The 25,874-nt window shown below is 45.3% G+C and overlaps 2 protein-coding genes and 1 long non-coding RNA gene across 11 annotated transcripts in view; 2 read left to right on the forward strand and 1 right to left on the reverse strand.

The window, feature by feature from the left end:
• EPS15 (epidermal growth factor receptor pathway substrate 15) overlaps nucleotides 1-4,390 on the forward strand; it is a 157,149-nt gene extending 152,759 nt beyond the window's left edge. For 3 of the 4 annotated variants that reach the window (XM_082429172.1, XM_082429173.1, XM_082429175.1), the window contains one exon: nucleotides 1,800-4,390. In XM_082429172.1, the coding sequence (XP_082285298.1) occupies nucleotides 1,800-1,946 (147 nt within the window). In that variant the 3' untranslated portion in view covers nucleotides 1,947-4,390. The remainder of the gene's footprint in view (nucleotides 1-1,799) is intronic. The other variant, XM_082429174.1, reaches the window with a different exon arrangement.
• Nucleotides 4,391-5,457: 1,067 nt separating this feature from the next.
• On the reverse strand, nucleotides 5,458-25,848 carry LOC309645782. Of its 2 annotated transcripts, XR_014255051.1 has the most exons (4): nucleotides 25,736-25,848; nucleotides 24,008-24,093; nucleotides 14,379-23,722; nucleotides 5,458-10,934 (listed from the first exon to the last, which is right to left on the reverse strand). It is a non-coding gene; the product is annotated as an uncharacterized lncRNA (long non-coding RNA). The 2 variants fall into 2 exon arrangements; XR_014255052.1 differs by having other exon boundaries at nucleotides 14,379-24,093.
• The window catches only part of TTC39A (tetratricopeptide repeat domain 39A), a 51,108-nt gene continuing 39,078 nt past the window's right edge, over nucleotides 13,845-25,874 (forward strand). For 3 of the 5 annotated variants that reach the window (XM_082429835.1, XM_082429836.1, XM_082429837.1), the window contains exon 1: nucleotides 13,845-13,979. In XM_082429835.1, coding sequence (XP_082285961.1) covers nucleotides 13,927-13,979 — 53 coding nt within the window. In that variant the 5' untranslated portion in view covers nucleotides 13,845-13,926. The remainder of the gene's footprint in view (nucleotides 13,980-25,874) is intronic. The other 2 variants (XM_082429829.1, XM_082429833.1) reach the window with 1 other exon arrangement.

Genomic DNA, 25,874 nt, shown 5'->3' on the forward strand with positions numbered 1-25,874 from the left:
TGTTGGTTTTATTAAATAAATATGATTGTTAAGAGCTAAACAGTCTTTAATTATTTGGGGGGCTCTAATTCACTAGCATTCCATATTTACTCTGCATCCTCCCAGAGCTGACTAACATAGGCTGGCCAGTAAAGACAATCGAAGAATGCTGTGACAAGACCATAGGCAGGCTCTATAAGATGACAGAAATGGGACAACCAACTTGAAGTGTCACTCTGGAGGGACATTAAGCAATGACATGTATTCCATCATTATTTAGATAAAAACAAGGCTTTTTTTTTTTAATTCTTAGAATAACTAACAGTGTTTCATTTTCCCAGATGTTTTTTCAGGTAAAATGACCTTCATTATCACTGTCTATTTTATAACAAAGTAATTTTCCTCTACTTAATACCTTAAGCACTTGAGATGATTTAGAAATAAGAGATCTAGTGGCCAGGTGACTCTGACCACAATCTGCCTAATGTCTCCCTCAGTGTAGCATTGGGTCCCTCAACCTGTCACTTTATCCCTGCAGCCATTTCTAGTTAGAAAGGAGGTAGGCAGGAATCTGTATGCAACTAAGGCAGACAGAATTAGTCTCAGCGACCCAGCTTTTGAATCTGTACTCTTAAGTTTCAGTGGCTTCCTCTGAATGTAAAGGAGCAGAATAGGAATCAGTATTTTGAATACTGGAAAACGGAGAGTGTCAGAATTATACTGCCTTTTATTAGACGGAATTTGAGCTGTTTCAAGCAGAGAATCCAGAATTGCTCTTCTTAGTATAATCCTCTTAATATAAAATAACCTTCTGGCAGTTTGTGGCATTTAATATCTTAAATATGATTTCAGCAAGTCAAGACCTGGTTGGAATGAGTCTTGAACAATAGCTAAGGCATTTTGCTTATTTCATATTCTAGAATCTCAGTATAGTATAATATTAAGCAGCTCATAATAAAGATGTCTTCTTTTTTTAATTATGAAAGATTTGTTAAGTATTATAAGTTTCAAAGTCCCTCTAATTCCCTAGGGAAAAGGTTACCATTTTCAAAAAGCCTGACAGTTTCTTTCACTTCATCCTATTACGGTATTATGGTATTCATCCTATTATGGCATTCCTCTATATGACAGGACTTGAAACCAGGTAGAATTTTTTAATTTAGTATCTGCCACGGTTGCTCTTTCGGATAGATAAGTGTATTTCCTTGACTTAATAATTACCAGCATTAAGGTTTTATTTAGACTAGGTCAAAAAGTTCTCAATGTCTACTGAATTCTTTATAATGCATTAAAAAAATCGATTAGGTTCACATCTTATTTAGTATATCCAGTACTCTTATTTTATGTATGACAAAATTTATGTATGTATAGATATTCTTCTTCATAATTTTTCTGTACCTGAAGGGCTAGGATAAGGTAGGAAATCACCAGTGGGATTAAGTTGAAAATGATTTATCATGTGAGGATGCTCACTGAAGTTGAAGTAGTAAATGTTTCACATTAGATAAAAATGCTAGCCCTCTCCTGTTTTTAAATCTCCTGATTCACCTTAAGAATTTCCACTTTTTAAAAAATGATGTTTTAATGTTCAGTTTTATAGACTATCTGTAGACTGCATTAATTTTTAAGATTAAATCATATTTTAATAACGGATTAAATGTGTTTTCAGAAAAAAAATTAACGAGTAACAGGACTATTTACAGAGTCCTTCAGAAGGTGAAACAAATAGTTAAATATCATTTCGTAAAAGTTCTTTTTCCTTCTTGTGTTTGTTCTGCTCATGAATTTATTCGTTTGTTCATTTGTCTTTTAAATGGCAGTATCCCTCTGAAGAAGATATGATTGAGTGGGCCAAGAGGGAAAGTGAGAGAGAGGAAGAGCAGAGGCTTGCCCGACTGAATCAGCAAGAGCAAGAAGACTTAGAACTGGCTATTGCACTCAGCAAATCTGAAATATCAGAAGCATGAAGAATTTTCCTGTTCTTTGTCAATCACACAATACTCTTCTTCCTGAATACTGAAGCTATTTACAGTGTGTATCAAAACTACCTATGAGCATGGGAATACAAAAGGTTTGAGATTCCTGTAAATGTGACAAAAATTTTTGTTTTTTTTAAACTCCATTTCAGATTTGTCCTTTTTTTCCCCCTGTAAAAGCGGTAACCCAGATAACTTCACCTAGGCCCCCGTTCTGGTGTGCATTTAGTGTGAGCTTTTGCCTGCTTGTGCTACTTTCACTTGGAAAGCTAGAGCACCCAAGCGTCTGCTTTCTGGAATATAGAGAAGTAGTTCCATCCCTTTGCTACCCTTGTTCTGTAGTTACTCTGATGATAGCCAGTGGGGTTCTTAAAGTTGGCAGTATTCTCCCCTAATTTAAATGGTTGAAAGAGGGGAAGGGAAAGAACATCCTATTTCTTTTATGATAGAGCAAATTGGCTAGTTTAAAGTACATGTTTGTATTTCCTTATAATCAAAATACTGTTCAGTTTGTTTTTTATAGACAAGAAAAAATATTTTGCATAAATTGACTCCACTATCAAAAAAGGGATGCTTTAGATTGAACCATTATAGCTTCAGACTCAGTCTTTTCCTAAATAAAAACTTTAAAGCCTCATGTGTGAAATATATTTAAAATTTTCTTCTCTGGATTTAGGGAATTTTAGATAAACACATACCTCTCCATAATTTTAAGCACTAGAGAGTGGAGAAAAATTACCACTTAAAATAGACCCATCAATATAAGGTAAGCAAAAATCTTAACCTGGCAGCCATTTTGTCACTGCCATGGCACTGTTGTCCTCTTTAGTTCATGGTAGGTTTATTTTTCTACTTTTGCAGAAGAAACTTTAGCAAGCTAGAACTGGAAGGTACTTTAACTTTTTGTATACATATATATATTTTTTTTCTTTAATGAAGGTTCAGTTACTTGAAATGTAAAAACATTCACTGAATACAACTGAAAAAAGTGACATGTATTAAATCATATTATTGCTTTTTGTCCATTTTTGTGGATTAAAATAGTTTATTCTCTTTGTGTTTTTCACCTACAAAGCTGGCAGGCTAGCAAAAACATTTTTTGTTTTTTTTAATTGGGAGAGAAGAGACCTGCCAAATTATCGAAGCTCTTTATGTGTTAAAAGCCTATCTCCTGTAAAATTGACCTAGCGGACAAGCTGAATTTAAAATGGACTGTGAAGTAGGCTGTAAATTGTAATCTTAATTTTTTTTAACATGAGTCAGTGATTTAGATAATGTATTGAAAACCAAGATAAAGGAAAATGCACCTAAAAACTAATTAAATCTCTATGGTTACCAAGTCAAGGTGGTATTGATCTGTGTTAATCAGAGTAACTTGCTGCCTAGCCTATGAATAAATTCCAAAATATCCAGTTCATTTCATCTTGAAATGGTGCTTTTTTTCTCTCCACACACAATTGGATTGCTGCAGTTTAAAACAAATTTGAACCACTTTCTTGCACTGCTAGCTTTTTTCTACTTTTATAGATTAAAACATTTCAGCATAAAAGTCATACATATGAAGCAAGGGCTGAATCATAATCACAAGGGTTTAATTTTGATAAACTAATCCAGTTATAAGGATATACTGCAAAAGTTGATTGAGAAGGTAGTATTGGGAGTTGCGAATGGTAGTGAGTTTTGGGTTTTTTTCTTCCCCTTACACTTTAGGAAAAAGGTAAGTTGACTTGAACAACCTTCTTTTGCACTGGGAAAATGAACAGATGTTTGAAATGGTTTTAAAATATTTTTTTTAATTAAAAGAACACTCTGGAAAGTACTAAATATCTGTAACTTATAAACACCAACTTTCGATGTAATAAGTGTACGTTAATCTTACGTGTGTTTAACTGGATTACATAGATTCTTATCTTTTATTAAAATATGTATACTCAGTGGACCAATATAATATTAAAGTATGTATATATTATATAAATATATATATATATATATCTAAATCTCCATGCTCAGTTGTGTAGGATGAATGTCTTAGAGTCATTTATGATTATATTTTATGTTGTTGACTCTGGCTCCAGAGCCTGTGCTTGAAAAGGACAGATAAGTATTCCTGAGAGCTAAGTGGCACTACTTACGAAGCTTTAACCATCTTCTACCTACTTGTTCAGGTTTATTTGAGTTCTCTTTAGAGAATTTTCTCTTATGTTTCAAACTTCTAAACTGTAGCCTGTAATTATGAGAACAATAAACTTTAAGTTATAATAAACCATACTATCCATACATCCTATCTGAAATGGAGTTTTGCACGGTTCTCTGTTATGTCCATGCTGTGTCCAAGGAGGGGTAGGCATACAGTCAGCACAGATTAATATGTGTAAAGTGCTTGAGACAGTACCTGGTATAGAATAAAATACTCAATAAATGTTAACTATTTTTTAGTTGACATGTCCTGTTTTTTTGAAAGAAAGATAGGAAACGGGTATGCATAGAGACAGTGCCTGAAACGTGGGTGGTGTGTATATATTCGTTGAACGAGGATTTGTGACATGGACCCTAGGAGGGCACTGTGATGTGAAAAATTCAGACAACTCTGGTCTGCCATTTTTAGGAAAGATGACTTTGACAAAGTTACTTAGCCTCCCTGAGCCTCATTTTCCTCTTCTAATGAACATCATAATACCCAACTCACAGGATTGTTCTGAATGATTTGAGTTTGACAGCTTTTTAATATTATTTATTTTAATCAAACAAATGTAGCCATGTTATTATTAATAGTGAAAGTAGCTATTGGTTATTGAATGCACTATACTAAGCACTTTATGTGTGTCTTCTTGTTTAATCTTCACAGAAGCCCTAAGTAGTACTATTATTATCACCTGTTTCAGAAATAGGAAAAATGAGGCTCCAAAAAGTTAAAATAATATGCTTCAGATAATACTGCTAATAAGTAGATGAGCCAGGAATTGAACTCTGGTCTCTCTGATTCTAAAACATGATACTCTTTCCAGTTTACCGTGCTTTGTCTCCTTTTGTGTGAAAAAAATATTGCCTATAGGAAATGCTAGGAACAGGGCATGATAAATAATAACAGATAACATATATTGAGCTTCAGGCAGAATCCTTAGTGCTTTACATATATTATTTCATTTAATCCTTAGAAAAGTAACCCTGCAATGTATAGGTACTATTTTTGTCTCCATTTTACAGAGGAGGTGGCCTAATTAGGCCACGGTTATGTAGCTAGTAAGTGACAGAGCTGGAATTTGAACCCAGGAGACTGGCTCTACTGTTTTGACCACTGCTCTCTATTCCTGTTAAAGGTGAGAAGCCAGAGGAGAACTGTCATAAATAGAATAATCCATGTAATCTCTGCTCTTGAGGATTAGTGAAATAAACCTACTACATAGCACATGGCATCTTATAAAACATTTCCTAATTCATTTTCATATTTAATCTTTACCAGGATTTAGAACAGTTTTGTTTTTTTTTCCCTTAAATTAATGCTTTTATTTATTTATTTATTTATTTATTTATTTATTTTTGGCTGTGTTGGGTCTTCGTTTCTGTGCGAGGGCTTTCTCTAGTTGCGGCGAGCGGGGGCCACTCTTCATCGCGGTGCGCGGGCCTCTCACTATCACGGCCTCTCTTGTTGCGGAGCACAGGCTCCAGATGCGCAGGCTCAGTAGTTGTGGCTGATGGGCCCAGTTGCTCCGCGGCATGTGGGATCTTCCCAGACCAGGGCTCGAACCCGTGTCCCCTGCATTGGCAGGCAGATCTCAACCACTGCGCCACCAGGGAAGCCCTAGAACAGTTTTTGACACATGAAAGCACTTAACCATTGTAAGTTATCAATATTATGATAAATGATAAATCAGAACTTAGGGGAGATAGCCAACCTTTCTTTTATTAAAGAAATACAAATTTTAAAACCACAAAAGCTGGCAAAAACAAAAAATAATTTATTAGTGCTGGCAAAGCTCTGGAAAGAATACATTAAAAGGCAGGCAAAGAGTAGATTTTGGAGAGTTTGCCACACAGACGGGGGGACAGGGCATTCTAGGCAGAGGCCATGGTTGTATAAAGAAAAAGTGGTAGGATACGACATAGTGTGCTAGCACATAGCAAGTATTGAAGTAGTTCATTGTAACTAGAGTAGGTTTGTGGGCAAAAGAGTGAAGTATTTGTGTTTGTGTGTAAGAAAGTTCTCACTGGTAGTGATTTGGAGGATTGCTTTAGAAGGAAACCAGGTAAGGCAGGGAGAGCAGGTGAAGGCTGATGAAGTCATTCAGGTGAGGTGGTAGGTACCTAAATTATGGCTGTGGCTGAGGCCCGAGAAAAGGGGATTGATTGAAGAGAATCATCAGGCCTTAGAGTCTGATTAGATTTGGGTGGTGAGGGGAAGGGAGTGGTTGCAAACTTCGGCAAGGATCAGGATCACCTGGAGGGCTTGTTAAAGTACAGATTGTGGACCCCATCCCCAAAGTTTGTGATTTCAGTAGGTCTAGAGTGGGACCTAAGAATCTGAATTTCTGAAAAGTTCCCAGATGATGCTGAAGTTGCTGGCCCAGGGACCTCGCTTTGAGAACCACTAGAATAGAGACTGGCTTCCAGGTCTCTCTGTTCTCCTGCACGTCTTATTAGATGTACTCATTTAGTTTGCAGTGCTGTGGCACCTTGTCATTCTGTACTTGACCTGTCGCTTCTCCTTCATAGTGTAAAGCACCTCTAATCTTTCTTGTGGATAATGAGAGTTTTTAAAAATAATAATTGCAGGCTAACAGCACTTACTGTGTGCCAGTACTATTTGAAACACTTTAATATACAGTCCCCAACTTAATGATGGTTCGACTTACGATTTTTTTACTTTATGATGGTGCAAAAGTAATGCATATTCAGTAGGAAACATACCTTGACTTTTGAATTTTGCTCTTTTCCCAGGCCAGCAATGCGCGGTACAATCCTCTCTCATGATGCTGGGCAGCGGCCTCAGCTCCCAGTCAGCCGCACGATCACAAGGGTGAACATCCAGTACACTTACAGCCACCCAGTACCCAGACAACTGTTCTGTTTTTTACTTTTACTAAAATATTCAGTAAGTTACATGAGATAGTCAACACGTTATTATAAAATAGGCTTTGCGTTAGATGATTTTGCCCACCTGTAGGTTAATGTAAGCGTTCTGAGTATGTTTAAGGTAGACTAGGCTAAGCTCCGATGTGGTAGCTTAGCTGTATTAAATGCATTTCTGACTTATGATATTTTCAATTTATGATGGGTTTATGGGGATATAACCCCATCGTCAGTCAAGGAAGATCTATATGCTGATTCATTTTAATGTCCATAACAATCCTTTAAGTTAGGTACTGTTATTTGCAGTTTACAGATGAGAAAGCTGAGGTACAAAAAGGTTAAACAACTTGCCCAAATCACAGAGCTAAAAATAGTCAGAGCTAGGATTCAAACCCAGGCAGTCTAGATCCAGAGCCCATGCTCAATCACTCTGCTCTACTGAAGAAAACTTATATTAAAATACTTTTGCTGTATGGCTCAGTATTGTACCTCTTACTGCCAGAAAGCCCTTTATTATCTGAGTTTTGGGAATGCACAGAGAAGATCATTATCATTCCGTTCACCTTTGCTGAGGTGTATTGTGTTCTGGGTACTGTGCTGGGTCAGAGACAGAGAAAACTCATATGAGGCCATCAGTGGTATAGTGGGGGAGACAGACATTACTTACAGTTAATTTCACAACACTGCACATTGAAGATTATGATAGGAGTGCTGGGACACCCAGAGGAAGGAGAGAATAGTTCTGGCTGAGAGGACTGGGGAAGGCTTCCCAGACGAAGTGTCCCTAGGACACAGTATTCTGCTCCTAGCATTAGTAAAAGTGTAGATGGCAACTGTCAAAATTAAAACAACAACCAAAAAAACACAGCTTTCACAAGGCCACATCATTTGATGTCAGAGCTCTGTTGACCGAAAAAGGCTGCCAGACAGTCTCCCAGGAAGCCTCATTTAAGTGACATTCATTACTTAGTGAATTCAACCTTATCCAAGGTCTGACCTTCAAGTTTAGAAACCTAATTTTCATCAGTAGAAGAGAGACAAAGCTCCCATTAAGCAAGTTCACAGGGACTGATGTAAAGACCAAAATGTCAGTTTCCAGTAAAAGTTGCCGTAGGGCTTGAAGTGCTCACAGTTGGTTGAACAAGACTCCTCCTCCCTGCCGGTGCTTGGATGCCTCCTACCTGTGAGGTTCCTCACTCTTTGCAGCCGGGGCTGCCTGGCCCCTCTGATGAACACGTTTTTTAGACTAATATGTTTGATCAGGTAACAGTCTCATCTGGCTGGTTGGGTAGCTATAAAGTCTCTTAGGGGTGACTTTGCATATCTTTGCTTTCATCACGTATGTAGACTCTATATTTAACTCCTTCTAAGGCAGACTTTCCCCAGTTTATGAGTTCTTAGTGAAACATCTCACTCCCTGGGCTCTGACTTCACCCTTTCATTGATCATGTCATTTACTGAGTTTATATGTGCCAGGCCTTCTCCCTGACTCATCCTCCTCCAAACCGTCAACATGACCTAACAATTCTGCCTTTTAAGTATCTCTCAAATCTGTCCTCTCCATCCCCAGTGCCACTCCCCCAGTTCAGGTCTCCATCATCTCTCTTCAGGCTTTTGCCAAAGCTTCCTAATATCCTTGCTGCCAATCTCTTGTTTTTCTCTCTGCTTCCAGACCATCCTCCGTGTTGCAGACAGATTCTTCTAGAATCGAAATCCGCCCTATCACTCCTGTAATAAAACATGCCACTGATTCCCATCACATTCAGGTTAAAATCCTAACCCCTTAGAAAGCTTTTCCTTCATAACCTTAATTTCTGATTGATATTCAATCAGTAATGGCTTGAACATGTAAGCTGGGGTTTTTTTTCCTCTTTAAACAAATCTTGAGAAAATTCTACCTTAAGGAAATAAAGGCACTCTAATATGATTGTAGCATATGGAATTCTTTGGGGATGTGCATAATTTTACTCTCTAACTTGATGTTTTTCAATAGGCAGGTTGTAATTCCTTAGTTGGGTTGTGAAATCAGTTTAGTAAATCGAGCAACATGGAAAAAATGTAACCAGAGTAGTACAGGCGTACCTTGGAGATAGTGCGTGTTCAGTTCCAGACCATCGCAGTAAAGTGAATATCACAATAAAGTGAGTCACACGTTTCTCAGTGCATATAAAAGTTGTGTTTACACTACATTGTAGTCTATTAAGTGTGCGGTAGCATTATGTCTAAGAAAACAATGTACCTACTTTAATTTAAAAATACTTTATTGCTTAAAAAATGCCAAAATAATTACAGTAGTTACATCGAAGATCCCTGATCACAGATCACCATAACAAGTGTAATAATAATGAAAAGTTTGATATTCCAAGAATTACCATATACACTAATATGTCTAAAATGGATAGCTAATAAGAACCTGCTGTATAAAAAAATATAATTCAAAAATTCAAAAAAAAAAGAAAAGAATTACCAAACTGTGACACAGAGACATAAAGTGAGCAAATGCTGTAGAAAAATTGTGCCGATAGACTTGCTCAATGCAGGGTTGCCACAAACCTTTAATTTGTAAAAAAAATGCAATATCTGCAAAGCGCAGTAAAGCAAAGCACAATAAAATGAGGTATGCCTGTAAAGCAGAATGAACACTCATGTACCAATAATCAGCTTCAATAAATACCAGTTCACATCCAATCTTATTTTATCTATATTCCTACACACTTCCCTTTCATGTCATGTTGAAGCAAACCTTATATTTCATTTGTAGATTTTTCAGTATGTTACCGATCATTTTAAAAATTATGAAATAGAATTTGTTATTGAATACATACTGGGTCACAAGATAAAATGAAAGCCACTGATTTTTTAAATTATCTCTTTTCAAGTAAGAAATGTGGGTCCTACTGTTGTGTATACGGGTTACTAGTGTAAAGGATTATCTCGTGGAGGGAAGGTGTGTCTTTGCTGGAAGACCCCACCTATTTTTCTTCCCCACTGCAATAAGTGTATAGAATGTGTTCAGTTGCCCAAGACCTAAGGGCTTAGTTTCAGCCTCTCCTTTCTGTTTCCTCTGGAGTCAAAACTTGAGAGGACTGAGTTATTTTGTAAAAAGGAAAAGAGACAAGGAAAAGTAGCTGACACTTACTGAGGACCTTCTCTGAGCCTGGCACTAAGGCGCTTAGTATACATTACCCTACTTAATGCTCACAACACTATAACAGATAGAAAACATGAGGTATAGAGAGATGGAAGTGACTTGGCCAAGACCCCAGCCCAGGTGCCTTGGCTCTGAGACCTACTCTTCCAGCACACCAGGCTGCCTTTTGCAACCCTGGCCTTAAAAGCAGCCCTTTGAGCCTAAGCATCAACAGAGATCAAACAGAGCAGCCCTGGGCCCTAAGCAAGAACTAATGTTCTCAAAGAAAACCCTGATGCATCGCAGCTTCCTGAGAAGGTTCCTGGCCTTACTGTTTGCTAGCTGTGTGACTCTGGGTAAATCTCTTAACCTCTCTGATCCTCAGTGGACCAGCGTTGGGGAGCATCAGGTGCGTGAACAGCGCTACTGAGGGGAGACGTAGCTGCCCAAACCTGACTCCCAGCCCACCTGAGGTCCAGCTCACCTGAGTTGCCCTCCCAGGTGGCTCACAGGTTGCGGTCCTGGTGCTGCCACTGGCCCTCTGTGTGACCTTGGACAAATCCCTGGCCCTGGCCGTCCTGGGTGGGCCTCAGTTTCTCCTTGTGAATACTGATGAGTCTCGACGGCTCTGGACGGTAGTGGTCTTGCCCTGATTCCTCAGGTCTGCTCGTGGGACACCGACATCCTTGCCAGTCAGGGTTGTTGTGAGGATTAAAGATGATGGATATAAAGTCTTCATTCCTGTTACATGGCAGATACTCACCAAGTAAGAGCTGTCATGTCTGTGTTTAAGAAGACAGAAAAGGAAAATATTTTAGGAAAATGTCTATGTAAGATTAAGGGAATAAACTTCAGTTATCTTGAAAGTTGATTGATACTAAATGTTCCCACTGATTCTGGATAAAACTGCCACACACACTGTGTGTCCAACACTATTCTCTTTTGTTTGCATTAACTCATTTAGTCCTCACAACAACCCTTGTGATAGGTGTTATTATTATCCTCATTTTACAGATGAGAAAGCTGAAGCACAGAGAGGTTAAGTAACTTGCCTGAAGTCACAGGCAGCTATCAAGTGGTGAGGCCAAGATTCTAACCCAGGCAGTCTGGCTCCAGAGCAAGGGAAAGAATAAAACCTGCTGTACCTTGGGAGTGTTGTGAGATTCAAAATAAGCTAAGCTTTGGGAAAGTGGTTCATAAATGCTGTGTGCATTCTAAGAGCTTGTGTAGTAGGCAGACGGGGGCTGGGGTTAAGATACAGACTCTAGTCTGGCTGCTTGGGTTGAGTTCTAGCTCCTGCCACTTAACTAGCCTTTGTTATCTTGAGCAGATTGCTTAATCCTCTGCTTCACTTTCTCAACTATAAAAATTGGGGTTGTAAAAGGACATACCTGATAGGATTATTTTGAGGATGAAATGAGTTGGTACATGTGAAGGATTTAGAATAATGCCTAACAAAGTTCTAAGCAAATGATGGTGATGAAGATAAAGAAAAACATGATGATGAAGATGTCCAGATGTCAAAGAAAAAGAACAGGAAAGAAGCCTTGAAGTTTGAGAACCCTTGGATTGAATCCCAGTCCCTAATTTTTTTTCTTTTTTTTTTTTGCCGTGCCACTTAGCTTGCGGGAATCTTAGTTCCCTGACCAGGGACTGAACCTGAACCCCCCAGCAGTGAAAGCACCAAGTCCTGACCACTGAACCGCCAGAGAATTGCCCCCAGTTCCTAATTCGATCTCAGGAACATTTCTAAACTTCTGACTCAAATATTCTCAAAACAAGAGTTTCCCAGATTAGAGGTAGTGTATGTAAAAGCCCTCAGCATAGTGCCTGCCACTGAGTAGAAACTTGATTGATAAATATTAGGTCCTTCTCCATTCTCTCAACACTAAACATCTACTATGTGTAACAGTGGTGCTAGGCTCCGTGGAAGACACAAATGTGAGACATTCTCTGTACCTTCAGATAGAAATCTGAAGAGTGAGACTAATATGGTCGTTGATAACCAATATAAGGATTAAAAAATATATAGTGCTAAATGCTCTGAGAGAAAACTGTAATCTCTGAAGAAGGAGGTAGTCCTCCACTGCGGAGATACAGGAGGGCCTTCTGTAGGAAGTGGTGTTGGCTGTAGGCTTGGAGGCTGGGTGGGACTTTAATTCCACCCAGGATTAGACTGGGCTCGGGGGCCTATAGGAGACCAGGCTTCTGAGGCCCTGTGGTATTCATGCCTGTGAGCCTAGGAGGAAGTTGGCTATCTGCAGTGCCCAATGCTGACAAACTGGGCAAAGCTCTGTGGGCTGAGGAGTTTGGGCCCGTGGGAGCACTGTAACTGGAATTTCCAGATCTGGAAGCCCCAGCTTTGTGGTCAAATAGGCAGCATTCGCGGGCCCTTGTTGATCTGCCTAGACCACGACATGAGTGCTCAGAGAGAGGGGGAAAGGTTGTATTTTCTCTGCTGCTTACCAAGGAAAAGTGAGAGAAACTGCCCAGATGATCCCTGAGGCTTCTGCCCTCTGCTTTGCCCAGGCCTCCCACTCCATGCCCTGCCCACCTGCAAACCACAGGCAGGGTTGGGAGGGAGCAGCAGATGGGGCAGACAGATCTGGGTGTGAGGCTTGATCTCAGGGAAGTCAGTTAACCCCTCTGAACCTCAGTTTCATCAACTGTGCAATGGGGGTGAGTATTTAATAAGGTGAAATTAAATGAGAATTTGTGTAAAACACCTGGCTTAGGGCTTGGCACATTACAATTAGTCACCATTTATTGACACGTGATTTGTGTTGCACAAGACCTAGGATACAGACCCAGCCCAAAAGGAGACAGCAGTGGTCCCATTGCCACCCTGTCCCTGATCAGTGTTCAACCCCCATACTCCCTCCCAGAGAGAAGTCTCCAGGGACCCCTGAATCCATCCTGCACACTGGACCTCGGCGTGATCCTTCTCAGATACCTCCTCAAGGTGCTCCCTCGCTCTCTGCCTTTAGTTGTGCCTCCCACGGAAGCCTGCTAGACTGCACTGCCAGGGGCTAACCTTGCTCCAGAGCTGATTCTTCCACTTGTTAGTTGTTTAAAATAAAAAGTAAAAATGTACATGACCTAAGGCAAAATACGGGGTTTCCAATAAAGTGTGAACTGGAGACAGGCTCATTCTCCTCTGCCCCCCCTCTCCGCTGGGAATCAGAGGTCTGTGGACAGGGCCACGTCCCAGTGCCTCGCTTGGTCCGCAGCCTCCACTGCCAGGCCCACGCAGCTCCTTCCTGTCTGTCCGCCCCCGTGCCTGCCCCTCCTGCTCTGGGCCCTGCACTTTGGGGCAGTCCCAAGCCCCTGAGGCCATCCAGGTACAGCCCTGGCAAGGCAGGTTCTGCACTTAGGCAGGTGGGAAAGACATTGGTGACACCATCACCCATCGATACGGAGGACGGGCTCTATACTGGAAGTGGAAGGGCCTGGGGTCGGTCCTGGTGCTGCCACTGGCCCTCTGTGTGACCTTGGACAAATCTCTGGGCTTCCTGGGTGGGCCTCAGTTTCTCCATGTGAATACTAATGAGTCTCGACGGCTCTGGACGCTAGTGGTCTTGCTCTGGTTCCACAGGTCCGCTCCCGGGACACCGACGTCCTTGCCAGGCAGGGAGGCGGCGCCCGGCCGCGGCGGGGAGGAGCCACGGGCCCCGCCCCGCCCAACACGTCCAGGTGCTGCCGCCGGAGCTGCCGCTACCAATACCGCTGCCACGAGGGGCCGCCCGCGCTTCCATCCAAGTCCGGCCTGCGTCCATGGCCTTTCTGACCGCCTGGAAGGGGGCGGCCTCCGGGGAAAGCGACCGCAGGTACCAGGCGGGGGCGGGGGGACTCGGCGGGAGGCACTGATGGGACTGAGGGGCGTCTGGAGAAGAGCCTACGGGAGGGGCAGCTGACGGGACAGAGCTGGAGACAGCAGTGTGCGGGCTGCTGGCCGCGGGGTAACGGCCGAAGGGCCCGGGGAGGGGCAGCCCAGCCCCCTCACCCCAGCCCCCCCCCCACGTATCCCTTGCTCTCGTGTTATGGCCCCCAGCAGGGCTGGGCCTGGGGATGAAGAGATACACCCCCAACACCCCGGTCCCACCCGAGCCGCGCTTCCGGTGCCGCAACCTGTGAGGGCAACTCAGGTGAGCTGGACCTCGGGCGGGCTGGGAGTCAGGTTTGGGCAGCTACGTCTCCGTCTCGCCTTAGCAGTGTTGCTCACGCACCTGATCCTCCCCAGCGTTGCATGAGCAGAGATAGGGGCACGTGTGCCCGGACAGGTGAGAGCAGATACACTATCCCCCGCCAGAGGATGTTCACATCTGGGGGCAGCAGTGTGGAGGGAAATCCTGCGTCCCAGTGCCTGCCCATGGTGGAACTGTGTGCACCACAGCTCCTCCAAGGTCAGCCCTTCAGGGATGTGTCATTGCCTCCTGTGTGTCACCTCCAACTCCCAGCTGTCCCCACCTCCTGGGTGAGTTGGTGTCTCCAGATGTGTTCTCATGAGAAAGGGGAGAGGGGACAGCCCTGATCTCTCTTCTGAGCTGTGACCCCCAATTTCTTTCCTTTATATATTTAAAGTTCACTCTGCCACTCCCTGGAGAAGGGCAATCTAACTGCCTTCCCAACACCTCCATCTGACTGTCACATGGGCACATCAAACTCGGCAAGCCCCAAATCAAACTTCACATCTTCACCCCCAAACCTGTTCCTCCTCCTGTGTCCCCATGGCATAGTCATCCACCCAGTTGCCCAAGCCTGGAACCTGGGAGTCATCCCTCTCACCTCCCTCCCTCTCCTCCACCCTGGTCTCCAACTTCTGCTGATTTTATCTTTTTGATGTCTCCCAAAGCTGTTCATTCCCCCCGGAATATTGCAATAGCCCCTAACTTTTGCATTTCCTTCAGTCTCCCCCTTTCCATGCATCCTTCAGACTTGTCTTTTGTAAAGCACAAAGCAGACCATGTCATTTTTCTGCTTTAAAATTCTTCTATGGCTGTCTATCACAGAGGTGAAAAGTCAAGGCTCTCCAGGGGAGAAGCTGTGACCTGCCCACGCCCGCTCCCATCACTCTCTGACCCTCACTCTGGTCCGGCAAGAACGACTGGCTTTGTAGGGCTCTCACAACTGTGCTGGGCTGCTCAGGGCTACCTCTGCCTGGAATGCCATCCTCTACTCCTGACATTCATCCTATAAGATTCAACTTTAGGTGACCTCTTTTCTTATTAAAAAATTTTTTTTTGACTTTTAAAATAAACTTTTAATTCAAGGGTAGCACATATACAGAAAAGTGCACACATTTTAAGTGTACAGCTCAATGACTCTTCACAAAGTAACCAGCACCCATGTAACCAGCACCCAGACTATTACCAGCCCCCTGAGTCTCCCTTGTGCCCCTCCCAGCCGCAAGCCCCCAAAGGTAACTATTGATACTATCCTGGCTTCTAATACCATAGGTTTGATTTGTCTGGGGTTTTTTGTTTTTGTGGTTTTTTTGTTTGTGTGTTTGTTTTAATTGAAGTATAGTTGATTTACAATGTTGTATTAATCAGCAAAGTGATTCAGTTATCTATCTATATATATATATATATATATATATATGGATATATATATAAGAATATATATATATATTCTTTTTCAAATTCTTTTCCATTATAGGTTATTATAAGATATTGAATATAGTTTCCTATGCTATACAATAGGACCTTGTTGTTTTTTTTATATATAGTAGTTTGTATCTGCTAATCCCAAACTCTGAATTTATCCTTCCCCCACCCCCTTTCCCCTTTGGTAACCATAAGTTTGTTTTCTATGTCTGTGAATCTATTTCTGTTTTGTAAATAAGTTCATTTGTATCATATTTTAGATTCCACATATAAGTGATATTATGTGGTATTTGTCTTTCTCTGTCTTACTTTAGGTGACCTCTTTTAGAGAACCTTTCTGACCCCACCCTGAGTCAGGCTCAGAGGCTTTCTGGGCTCCAGCATCTTTGCTTCCCTCTCATGGCTCTCATTCAGTTTTTCAGCAAACAGTGTTGGGCACGTACCATGTTCCAGGCATTGTACTAGGTGCTGCGGATATGGTGTTACTTAAGACATACAAGCCCCTGCTCTCAGGAGACCACATTCTAGTGGGAAAGGTAGATTAAACAACTAGGCAAATAAACAAGTAGACACCAGAAACAGATGCTGTGTAAGGCTTAAAATAGAGCGACGTGATGGACAGTAAAATCCGTCTTGCCCAGAGCATTCCCTGCAGTGAGGATAGCTCCTGTCAAAGCCTGAGATGTGTCTGAGGAACAGAAAGGTGTGTGTGTTGTTGAGGAGATCCGTGCTTGCTGGGATCCAGGAGGCAGGCTGCCCAGAAGAGGGCCGAGTTTGGATTTCATTGTGTGTTGGGAGCCACTAGAGGGCGTTAAAGAGGGGACTCACGTATTTAAAGATGATCCAGCTACCCCATGGAGAAAGGATTTTAACGCTGGGGCATGGTCACCCCTTTCTGTCTCCCCACTACATGTGGAGAGGGGACGGGGTTCATCTGCCCCCATGTCCCGGAAGCCCAGCACAGAATGCTTCGGTTTTGATGAGAACCTGGGGGAATGATTTCTGAGGAGGGTGAGATCACAGTTGGGGTGCTGAGGAGTGGCTGGGTTTGCATGGATTTCTTGCCTGCCTGCCCTCCTGTAAGAACCCAGCTGTGCTCTGTCCTGCAGGCACCCTGAGTGCTGGAGTGTAGGTGAGGGCCTCAACACATGTACCTTTCTACTTCAGCTGGAACTTGCTGGACACAAATACCCAGAGAATTCTGACTCCCAGTTGCCCTCACAAGATCTCACACCTGGGGCAACAAACTAGGTCTCCTTTCTCTCAGCTCAGGACCTGTGACTTCTCCACCCTCAGGCCTCACCCACCACGCTGCCTGTCTCCCACAGCCTGGCTGAGGGGTGAAGGGCTTGGGAGGGTGCCCGGCCCCTGCTCTGCCACTTACATACTGGCTCTATGACCCTGATTCAGTCGCCTGACCCATGTGAGCCTTAGTTTACTCAGCTATCAAATAGTAGCTACTTACCAAGTGGCGGAACACCTGGTGAAGCCACATTGGTAAAGGACCTAACAAAGAGCCACCGAGCATATTCGGCGACCAGTAAATGTGAGTTCACTGGTACGAGGGAATCTTCCTTCTGAGGTATTTGCATTGAACAGAGGGGATTCAGAAAGGTTTGGGAGCCAATGGTGGGATTCCAGGCACCAGGACTGGGTAGCCAGGGACTGTTAGGAGAGGGAGATGATGCCTGTGCATCTTAAGATGGGGATGGCCACCTACTCGGCCGACATACAGGGTCCCTTCCCAGTCAAACCAGTAGCCCCTGCCCCCACCCAGTGGCTGCTCCCGTAAGAGACAGCACCAGGAGCAGAGAGGGAAGTGCAGGCAGGCAGAACGCTTTTTTTAAATTAATTAATTAATTTCTTTCTTTATTTTGGCTGCGTTGGGTCCTCGCTGCGCGCAGGCTTTCTCTTGTTGCGGTGAGCGGGGGCTACTCTTCGTTGCGGTGCGCAGGCTTCTCGCTGCGGTGGCTTCTCTTGTTGCCGAGCACGGGCTCTAGGCGCGCGGGCTTCAGTAGTTGTGGCACGCGGGCTCAGTAGTTGTGACTCGCGGGCTCCAGTGTGCAGGCTCAGTAGTTGTGGCGCACGGGCTTAGTTGCTCCGCGGCATGTGGGATCTTCCCAGACCAGGGCTCGAACCCATGTCCCCTGCATTGGCAGGTGGTTTCTCAACCACTGCACCACCAGGGAAATCCAGGCAGAACGCTTTTGAGAGAGTAATTCAGTGGCAGAGCTTGTGGGAGGGAGGGGCCGCCCCAAGAATGGAGGGGCCCTGCTGAAGAGGCTGGGGGCCTGCTGGGCTGTTGTTGACAGATTTCTTGCTCTTGGTTTGAGTATGAGCTCAAGGAGCTCTCAGATGCCTCCAGGTAGGGAGTTTCGAATTTGGTGACTGGAATCCTTCCTTGGGACTGGATGTGGACTCAAGGCCAGTGCTGAGTTTTCACCTCTGGGATTCTCAGATCCTGTGAGCTGAGGCATCTGTGATCACCAGACTCATGATTTAAAATTCCAAATTTCTATGATGTTGAAGCTACTGACCCCAGGATTCTGATTTACCCCCTGTTGCTGAGGGCAGCTGCACGGGGTAGGAGGGGGCTCTGGTGTGGGAGGCACAATGTGGTCCCTCAGATCCTCAACCCCTGGTGAGGATATCATGGAAAAACTCCAAGTAACCTTTGTCCCCCTTTGTCAGTTATGGAGGGATTCTGACTTGGGATATTTTTGGTCCTTTCTTGAGGTCAATGGAAAAGAGATTATTTAGGTTGCAATTTCAGTTCTGCCAGCATGCCACATTTCCTGAAATCTCTTCAATCTGTAGCTCTAGTTGCTTGAGTTGCTTTGCCCTTCCCCTGAAAATTTCTGCCTCTCAGCTCAGTTTCTATCTGTGGTCAGCTCCATTCTCTCCTAATGCTCACCTACTTCTCTACTCAATGCAAGACATGGCTGCCAGCAGTTTCCAAGCTCATGTCCTGGGACAGTAAGACAAAGCAGTGAAAAGTCCTCTGGAGCCACACAGGTTGATTTTGAATCCTGACTCCGGGCCTTTCTACCAGTGTGACCTTGGACAGGTTGCTTAAGTTCTCTGCACCTCAGTTTCTTCACCTGTAAAGTGAGGGTAATGGTAGGACTTGCCTCACAGGGTTGTTGTGAGGACTGCATGAATTAGGTTATGCAAAGCACAGAGGACCGTCCTTGACACATAGTCGGTGCTATACCCAGGAGTGTTACTAATTGTTATGATTAGTCTCCCCAGGCCAGGAGAGGAAGGGGCTTCTCCACCAGCTCTAATATGAAAAAGCTCAGGGAAGTATTCCAATTGGCTCTTCTTTAACCAACCGCTGTGTCCTGGGAGGTGGGGTCAAGGAAGAGAACGCACCTCCCGTTCAGCCATTGGGGCAGGAGAGGAGAGGAGGAGAAACAGTTCTCTAAAAACAAGTGGGTTGCAGGGGAGGGTTCAGGGCGGGGAGGGTTGTAGCATCCATGTGGCCACACGGCAGGCCTTAAAATAAAGCCATAGTTTCATGAAGTACCCAAATTATGATTTCCTTGGAGCACCACTGCCCATCTGTCTCAGTCTTCCAGCTGTTGTTGACCCCCTGGGAGCTGGGAACTAGTCCCTTATGAACCCCTCTTGGGACCTGTGCCACCCACCACCCCCTGCGATTGTGGCTTTGCCAGCCCCAGTCCCATTCTCTCCATGACTACCACCACCTCCCTGGCCTAGAGAGGGTATAGGCTCTTTGCTTTATCACCCCATCCCAAGGGTGGGACAGACCTTTCCCCTAATTCCCTACCACTTGACTAGGACCAGGCTGTAACTCTTAAGGCCACCTTGGGATGCAAGGAATGAGCAACTGAGTTTTATGATTCTATGGCTCCTCTCCAAGCCCCTCAACCATCCTGGAAGGAGCCTTCCTGCAGAACTTCCACTTCTGGGAGGGCCCAATATATGTCTTCCAGCATCTTCCCTCCCAAGAGAGGAGGAAATCTCTGCCTTAACCAGGACAACCAAGCCTTCCTTTCCTTTCTCAAGATCAACCCTTTCCCAGGTGAACAGCAGTGCAGAAATCTACTGCTTTCAGGTAAAATCCTTTGCCCAGCCTACTAACTGGCTGGTTATATTATAACCCAGACAATTATATTAGGAATTAATACAGTAGGTGGGACATCAGGCACCTGTCCAGGTAGACCTGGGTCAGGTCTATTCCTTTTGATTTCCTTTTTCCCCCATCAGACGAAGTTTGTCCGTGCATGTTCCCTCCCACAGCCTCAGGGGTTCCCCTTACCCCCTCGCAGAATCACCCTGCAAGTACCCACCCCCTGCAAAAATTCATCTCCAGCTAAGAAACAGCCTCCCCCAGAGAGAGCATCCAAGTGTCAAATTGAAGTAACTCTGCTCTCTTTCCAAGAAAATTGGTGGGTGGGTACTTCCTTTATATCAGTGACTGAAGGGCACACCCAAGCACTGTCCCTGAGTGCAGGCCAGGCCAGTCAAAGGGGGATGGCGGCTCCCCAGGCTCTGAGGACAGCACTGCACTCAAATCGTCACCGTTCTCCACCTTCACTTGCCCCTGCTCCCTCCACCCACAGCTTCTCTCCCCGACACCCTCTTAACTAGGCCCCTGCCTCCAGAAGACCCTGTGCCCTTCCAGCTCTGATGCCTCAGTGATCTGTAATAACAGCAAGATCTGCCCTTGGCTGTGCCCTGACTTGACAAGCATCATCACCTTCGATGCACCACAACTCTGACCGGGGGCCTTGTTGTCTCCAATTCTAATAGATGAGGAAATTGAAGCCTCCTCATACTTTCTCAAATGCATAGACATTGGGGTTTTCTTTTTAGTACTGGATGTGTAATTTTGTATTCTGCTTTCTTCATATTTTTCCACCTTCTCAAAAACTCATTCATGCAATAAATATTTATTGAGCACCTACTGTGTGCCAGGCACTGTTCTGGGCACTGAAAATATGTTAGAGAACAAAGCTGGAAAAAAACCCAAAAATAAACTCTTCTCTTGTGGAGTGTAGAATTTAGTAGGGAGAGACAGAGACTAAACGAATAAGCAAAATATACAGGATGTCAGATAACAAGTGCTATGGAAAAAATAATGCAGGGCAAAGGAATTGGGAGAATGAGGGCAATGGTTCCATTTTAAGTAGAATGGTCAGGGAAGGCCTCACAGAGAAGGTAACATTTGAGCTAAGTCCTGAAGGAGGTGAGGGACTAATCATGTGAATATCTGCAGGAAGAGCATTCCAGGTACAGGGAACAGGAAGTGCAAAGGGCCCGAGGTGGGAGCCTGCCTGACATATTTGGAGAAGAGCAAGGAGGTCGGTGTGGCTGAATAAGAGAGTAAAGGGAGATGATATCAGAGAGAGAGATGGGGGTGCAGGGCATCCAGGCCTGGTGGCCATGCAAAGACTTTAACTTTTGCACTGAGCACCATGGGAAGCCAGTGCAGAGGTGTGAACAGGAGCGTGGCATGATCTGATCAAGTGGGTCTGGTGCTGTGTAGAGGGTAGACAATAAGGGGACAAGGGTAAGAGCAGAGAAACAGGAGACAATGCAGTAATCCAGGCAAATAAATTCTCTATAAATTTAATATCCGCAGAATAGTTCACCCTACAAATTCACTATAGTTCACTGAACTAATTCCTTATTTTTTTTAATACATATTTATTTATTTTTGGCTGCGTTGGGTCTTTGTTGCTGCGTATGGGCTTTCTCTAGCTGCGGTGAGCGGGGGCTACTCGTCATTGTGGTACACGGGCTTCTCATTGCAGTGGCTTCTCTTGTTGCGGAGCACAGGCTCTAGGCGCGCAGGCTTCAGTAGTTGTGGCTTGCGGGCTCTAGAGTGCAGGCTCAGTAGTTGTGGCACACGGGGACCAGGGCTCGAACCCGTGTCCCCTGCACTGGCAGGCGGATTCTCAACCACTGCGCCACCAGGGAAGTCCCTGAACTAATTCCTCATTGATGGACATTTAGGTTATTTCCAGCTGTATCTTTATTATAGGAAACACTATGATGAACATCAATGTACCATAAATCTTTGTGTCTGTGATTATTTCTTAAGACATGTTTGCTACCCAGGTGTTACTGGTCATCTTTCTGAGGCTTTCAGCCCATAATTCCAGTTGCCCTTCAGAAAGATAGTGCCACTTTCTACTCCCACCAGCAGTGAGTGAGGTAGCACATTTGCCCTGAGGGCATGTAGTAAGTGTCCAATGGACGCTGCTCTGTCCTTGTGGTCCTGGCCAGGTCTGCGTGCACGTCATAGGGGAAATGCCTCTTCTCTGGACAGCCTTGCATAGTTTCAAAGCTCTTTTGGGTTCATTTGCTTATTTAATGCTCACGACAATCTTGTTATCCCTGCTTTATGGGTGAGGAAATTAAAGCTCAAAGAATAATGATAAGGCCCCATTCCAACAGCTTTATGTATTTTATCTCGTTTAATCCTTACAGCAACCCAGTGAGGTTGGTGCCATCAACATCCCCATTTCAGAGATGAAGTCCAGGGTGTCAGAGGTGGGGTATAAGCCCTGGCTTGCAAACCTGCTCTCTGAACCGCTCCCTGCCCTGCCTCGAGCTAGTAGGGTGACTGACTTGCTTGGGGCTGCACAGCCAGGACACGGTGGGGCAGGAGTCCAGCCAGATCTTCCTGGTCCTGCAGCCCAAGTTCTAACCTCTGACGGGATGCCACTCGATGCCAGAAACCCTTCATTAGCATTCTGTATCTTCTTTTCATTCAGAATTGTTCTTGGTCCTTTGTGCCTGACTGGAGGCTCCTTTCTTAGACCCACCCTTGGCAGCTCCTGGAGACCAGACTTTCATAAAAGAGCTCAGATCCCAGAACTGAGAACATCAGAGCAGGGAGGGCCCTTGACTTCCTGGTGCAATCTTCTCTCCCTTTTATATTTGGTGGGGAGAGAGAAACTAAGGGCCAGAGTGAGGCAGTAACTTGTCTGAGGTTCATAGCTAGTAGGGGCCAGAGTCCTTGAGGAGGAAGGCAGCCGGCCCAAGGAGCAGGCCTCGTGCTCCCTAAGGGCCTCTCTCCAGGGAATATTGAAGAACTGTGACTGGTTCAGCCCTCTTCCAGGGCCCTTTGTGGATGGGCCTGTTTACTTGTGAATTATTAACGAGCCCAAGCCTGTAACCTGCTGGGTGGGGCTCACTCACTTTAAGAAAACCTGCTTTACAGTCACCAGCTCAGCTGGGCTGGGAGGGCTCTAGGGTCTGAGGTGGGTAGTTCTGGGCTTTAGAGACAGTGGGGGTGGGGCTGGGAGTGGAGGCTTTCTCCAGGGAGAGGTCTGGGGAAAGGCACTGAGAATAGGGAAGGGGACAAGGGGTCACCCAAGTAATGCTCAGTAAGCCTACCAGCATCCCTGAGAGGTTGGCACTATTATCCCAGGTTTACAGATGGAAGACAGATTCAGAGGAGAACTGACTTCACAGCTTAAGCTCCTTCTACGATGGCATCACTTTTCACATGCTCACACCCCTATTTCTGTGACACACATACACACACACACCCATTTCCACACATTTTCTCTACAGGATAGAATTGAGACCTGGTTTAAGATATGGCTAGACCTGAGTCCAAGTCACACTTGGTCCAAGCCTCAGTCTTCTCATCTGTAGGATGGGAGATAAAGCTACTATGGAGCTTTCTGGAGCATTCTGAGGAGGTTTCACTAAACAGATACTTATTGAAGGCCTTCTTCTTCTTTTTTTTAAATTTTTTTTTTAATTTGGCCACACTATGCAGCTTTCGGGATCTTAGTTCCCTGACCAGGGATCAAACCCGGGCCCTGACGGTGAAAGCACCAAGTCTTAACCACTGGACCACCAGGGAATTTCCTGAAGGCCTTCTTAAGCTGAGAGATGGTATTGGTGAAAACAGTCTATATTGAGATGTCTCAGGGCCACTGAGAAGTGCACTGAGCTCAGTGGTTTGTTCTTGCAGGCTGGGGAGAAGATGAGAGAGGAAAACAGGCCTCACATCTCCCAGACACAAAGCACCAGAAAAAAAGGTCCCCTGGCAGGGGAGGAAGGAACCCAGGACTCAGGATGCTCTCCTGGTCCCCTGGGAATGAGCAGGTGACCTGAGCAGGGTCACCGGGGTTGGGAGGCAGAAATAATGGTGACTCACAGGCTCCCCAGGGTTGGGGCTAGGCAGGAGCTCTTGGGGGCCGGGAACTACCCAGGTGGAACCCTCAGGAGGGGTGGGCCACTCTGATGCTCTGACTCACCAGGCGAGTGGCCCCAGCATCACTGCCACCGTTGTGGCATGGGCAGAGTTCCAGCTCTGAAGGCAAAGCTGAGCCTCAGTTTTCATCTGTAGAAGGGGAAGAATAATAGCATCTACCTTGGCACTGTCACTACCATCGTCAGAGCACTTATGTAACACCGTAAGCACATGCTAGGCACCATTCCGGGCATTTTACACATATAAATGCTTAATCCTCACAATGACCCTTTGAAGCAGGCAGTACTTCCATCTTACTGATGAGGAAACTGAGGCTCAGAGAGGTGGTTAAAAGTGTGCATTAAATGAGATAATCCACGTTACATACTTAACATGTGTGGCACATAATAAGCCTTCGATGAATATCAGTCATTATTATAATCATTACCTCAGAGGAAAATGGTAAAGTGCTAGGCTCAGTGTTAAAGTTTTTGGTGATTAGTTAGGCACTGATACAGAGATGTCTGACCAGGCCCTACCCTCCAGAAGGTCCCAGTCTGATGGCAGAGACAGTCACATACAAACCTCATTCCACCCCCACCATACACAGATGGTGTTCACCCAGGGTGATAGGGGAGGTCAAAGTGGGTTAGAGCAGTGTGTGCCCAGGAAGCCCCCAGCCTATATAGCACTCTCCCTTATCTGGACTTCTGGAGATGACAGTGGATGTTATCATAGCCCACTCCTTGTAGTTAATTATCTTTTCCATGCCTATGTCAGAATCCCAGAGGTGGGATGACCCTTGCTAGTGAGCACCTGGCCTCTGCTCACATATGGACAGCATAAGAACTCACTACCTTTCCAGGCAACCTGTTTAGATTTAAACAGTAATCCCCCTAAACCTCTCCCCTCTGCCACCAGGCCCAATCTGCCTGGCTCTCCCAGGACCTAGTCTAAGCCCTCTTTCTATCCTGGCTGCTTCTACAGACTCCTCCTGTTTCCTTTTCTAACATCCTGGAGCTCAGGGCAGAGCCAGGGGTGCTGGAGTCCCTCCTCCTTCTGTCCCCTGCCTTTGTGAAGGGACAGCGCTAATGGTAGCCACGTGCTCTGATGAGTCATGATTAAGAGCATCTGGGGCCTGGACGTGGTAGCTGGTTAACTCTTCATGGGCCAGTGGCTCTTCTGCCAGGAGACCAGGTCGGCTTCAATCCTGGCCCTAGACATATACCTTAGGGCTGGGCACACAGTAGGCATCTGAGGAGTGTTATGGGTGACCCCACATAGGCCCTGGGGATTCAGGGGAGAGGGGACCCAGAGGGCAAGAGTGTGCACTTTGGAGTCAGGAGGGTTGAGTTCCAATCACGACTTGCCATTTTTTAGGTGAGTGGCCTTGGGCAAGTCACATGAACTCTGTGCCTTAGTTTCCCCATCTGTAAAATGGCAGTTATGGGGACTATTTGAGGAGGCGAGTGTGAACTGCTGGTTAGCAGTGAGTGCTAAACCGCGTTATTTTCTGCCTTCTGGTCTCCTGAAAACACAGTCAAGCTGTGGACAAGTGGGTGGGATTAAAATCCAAGCCTGACTCTGGAGGCCGTGCCTTTCTTGGCATGCATGCCCCCCACCAGTGCAGTAGGATGAAGAAGGGCTCGGGTCGGGGGGCGGTGAAAGTGGCAGAGAGGTGGACCTCAGGCCTAGGAGAACTTCCCGGGACCACACTGGTGGGGCTCCTTGAGGAAGGAGCGAGCTCCCGGGGGCATGGGTCGGGCAGACCTTGGGCGCCCCGGGGTCTTACCCGTCAGAGCGGAGGTGGGGCGGGGGCGCCTTCCGCTGGCGGGCCGGCCCCAAACAACCCCCGCCCGCTGCTGGGCCCGCGTCTGCGGTCGGCCGCGGGCGGGCGGCGGCCTGGCCCCACTGCGCAGGTGGGCAGACCG

This window comes from Balaenoptera physalus (assembly GCF_965194825.1).
Source record: "Balaenoptera physalus genome assembly, chromosome: 1".
Classification (NCBI taxonomy): domain Eukaryota; kingdom Metazoa; phylum Chordata; class Mammalia; order Artiodactyla; family Balaenopteridae; genus Balaenoptera; species Balaenoptera physalus.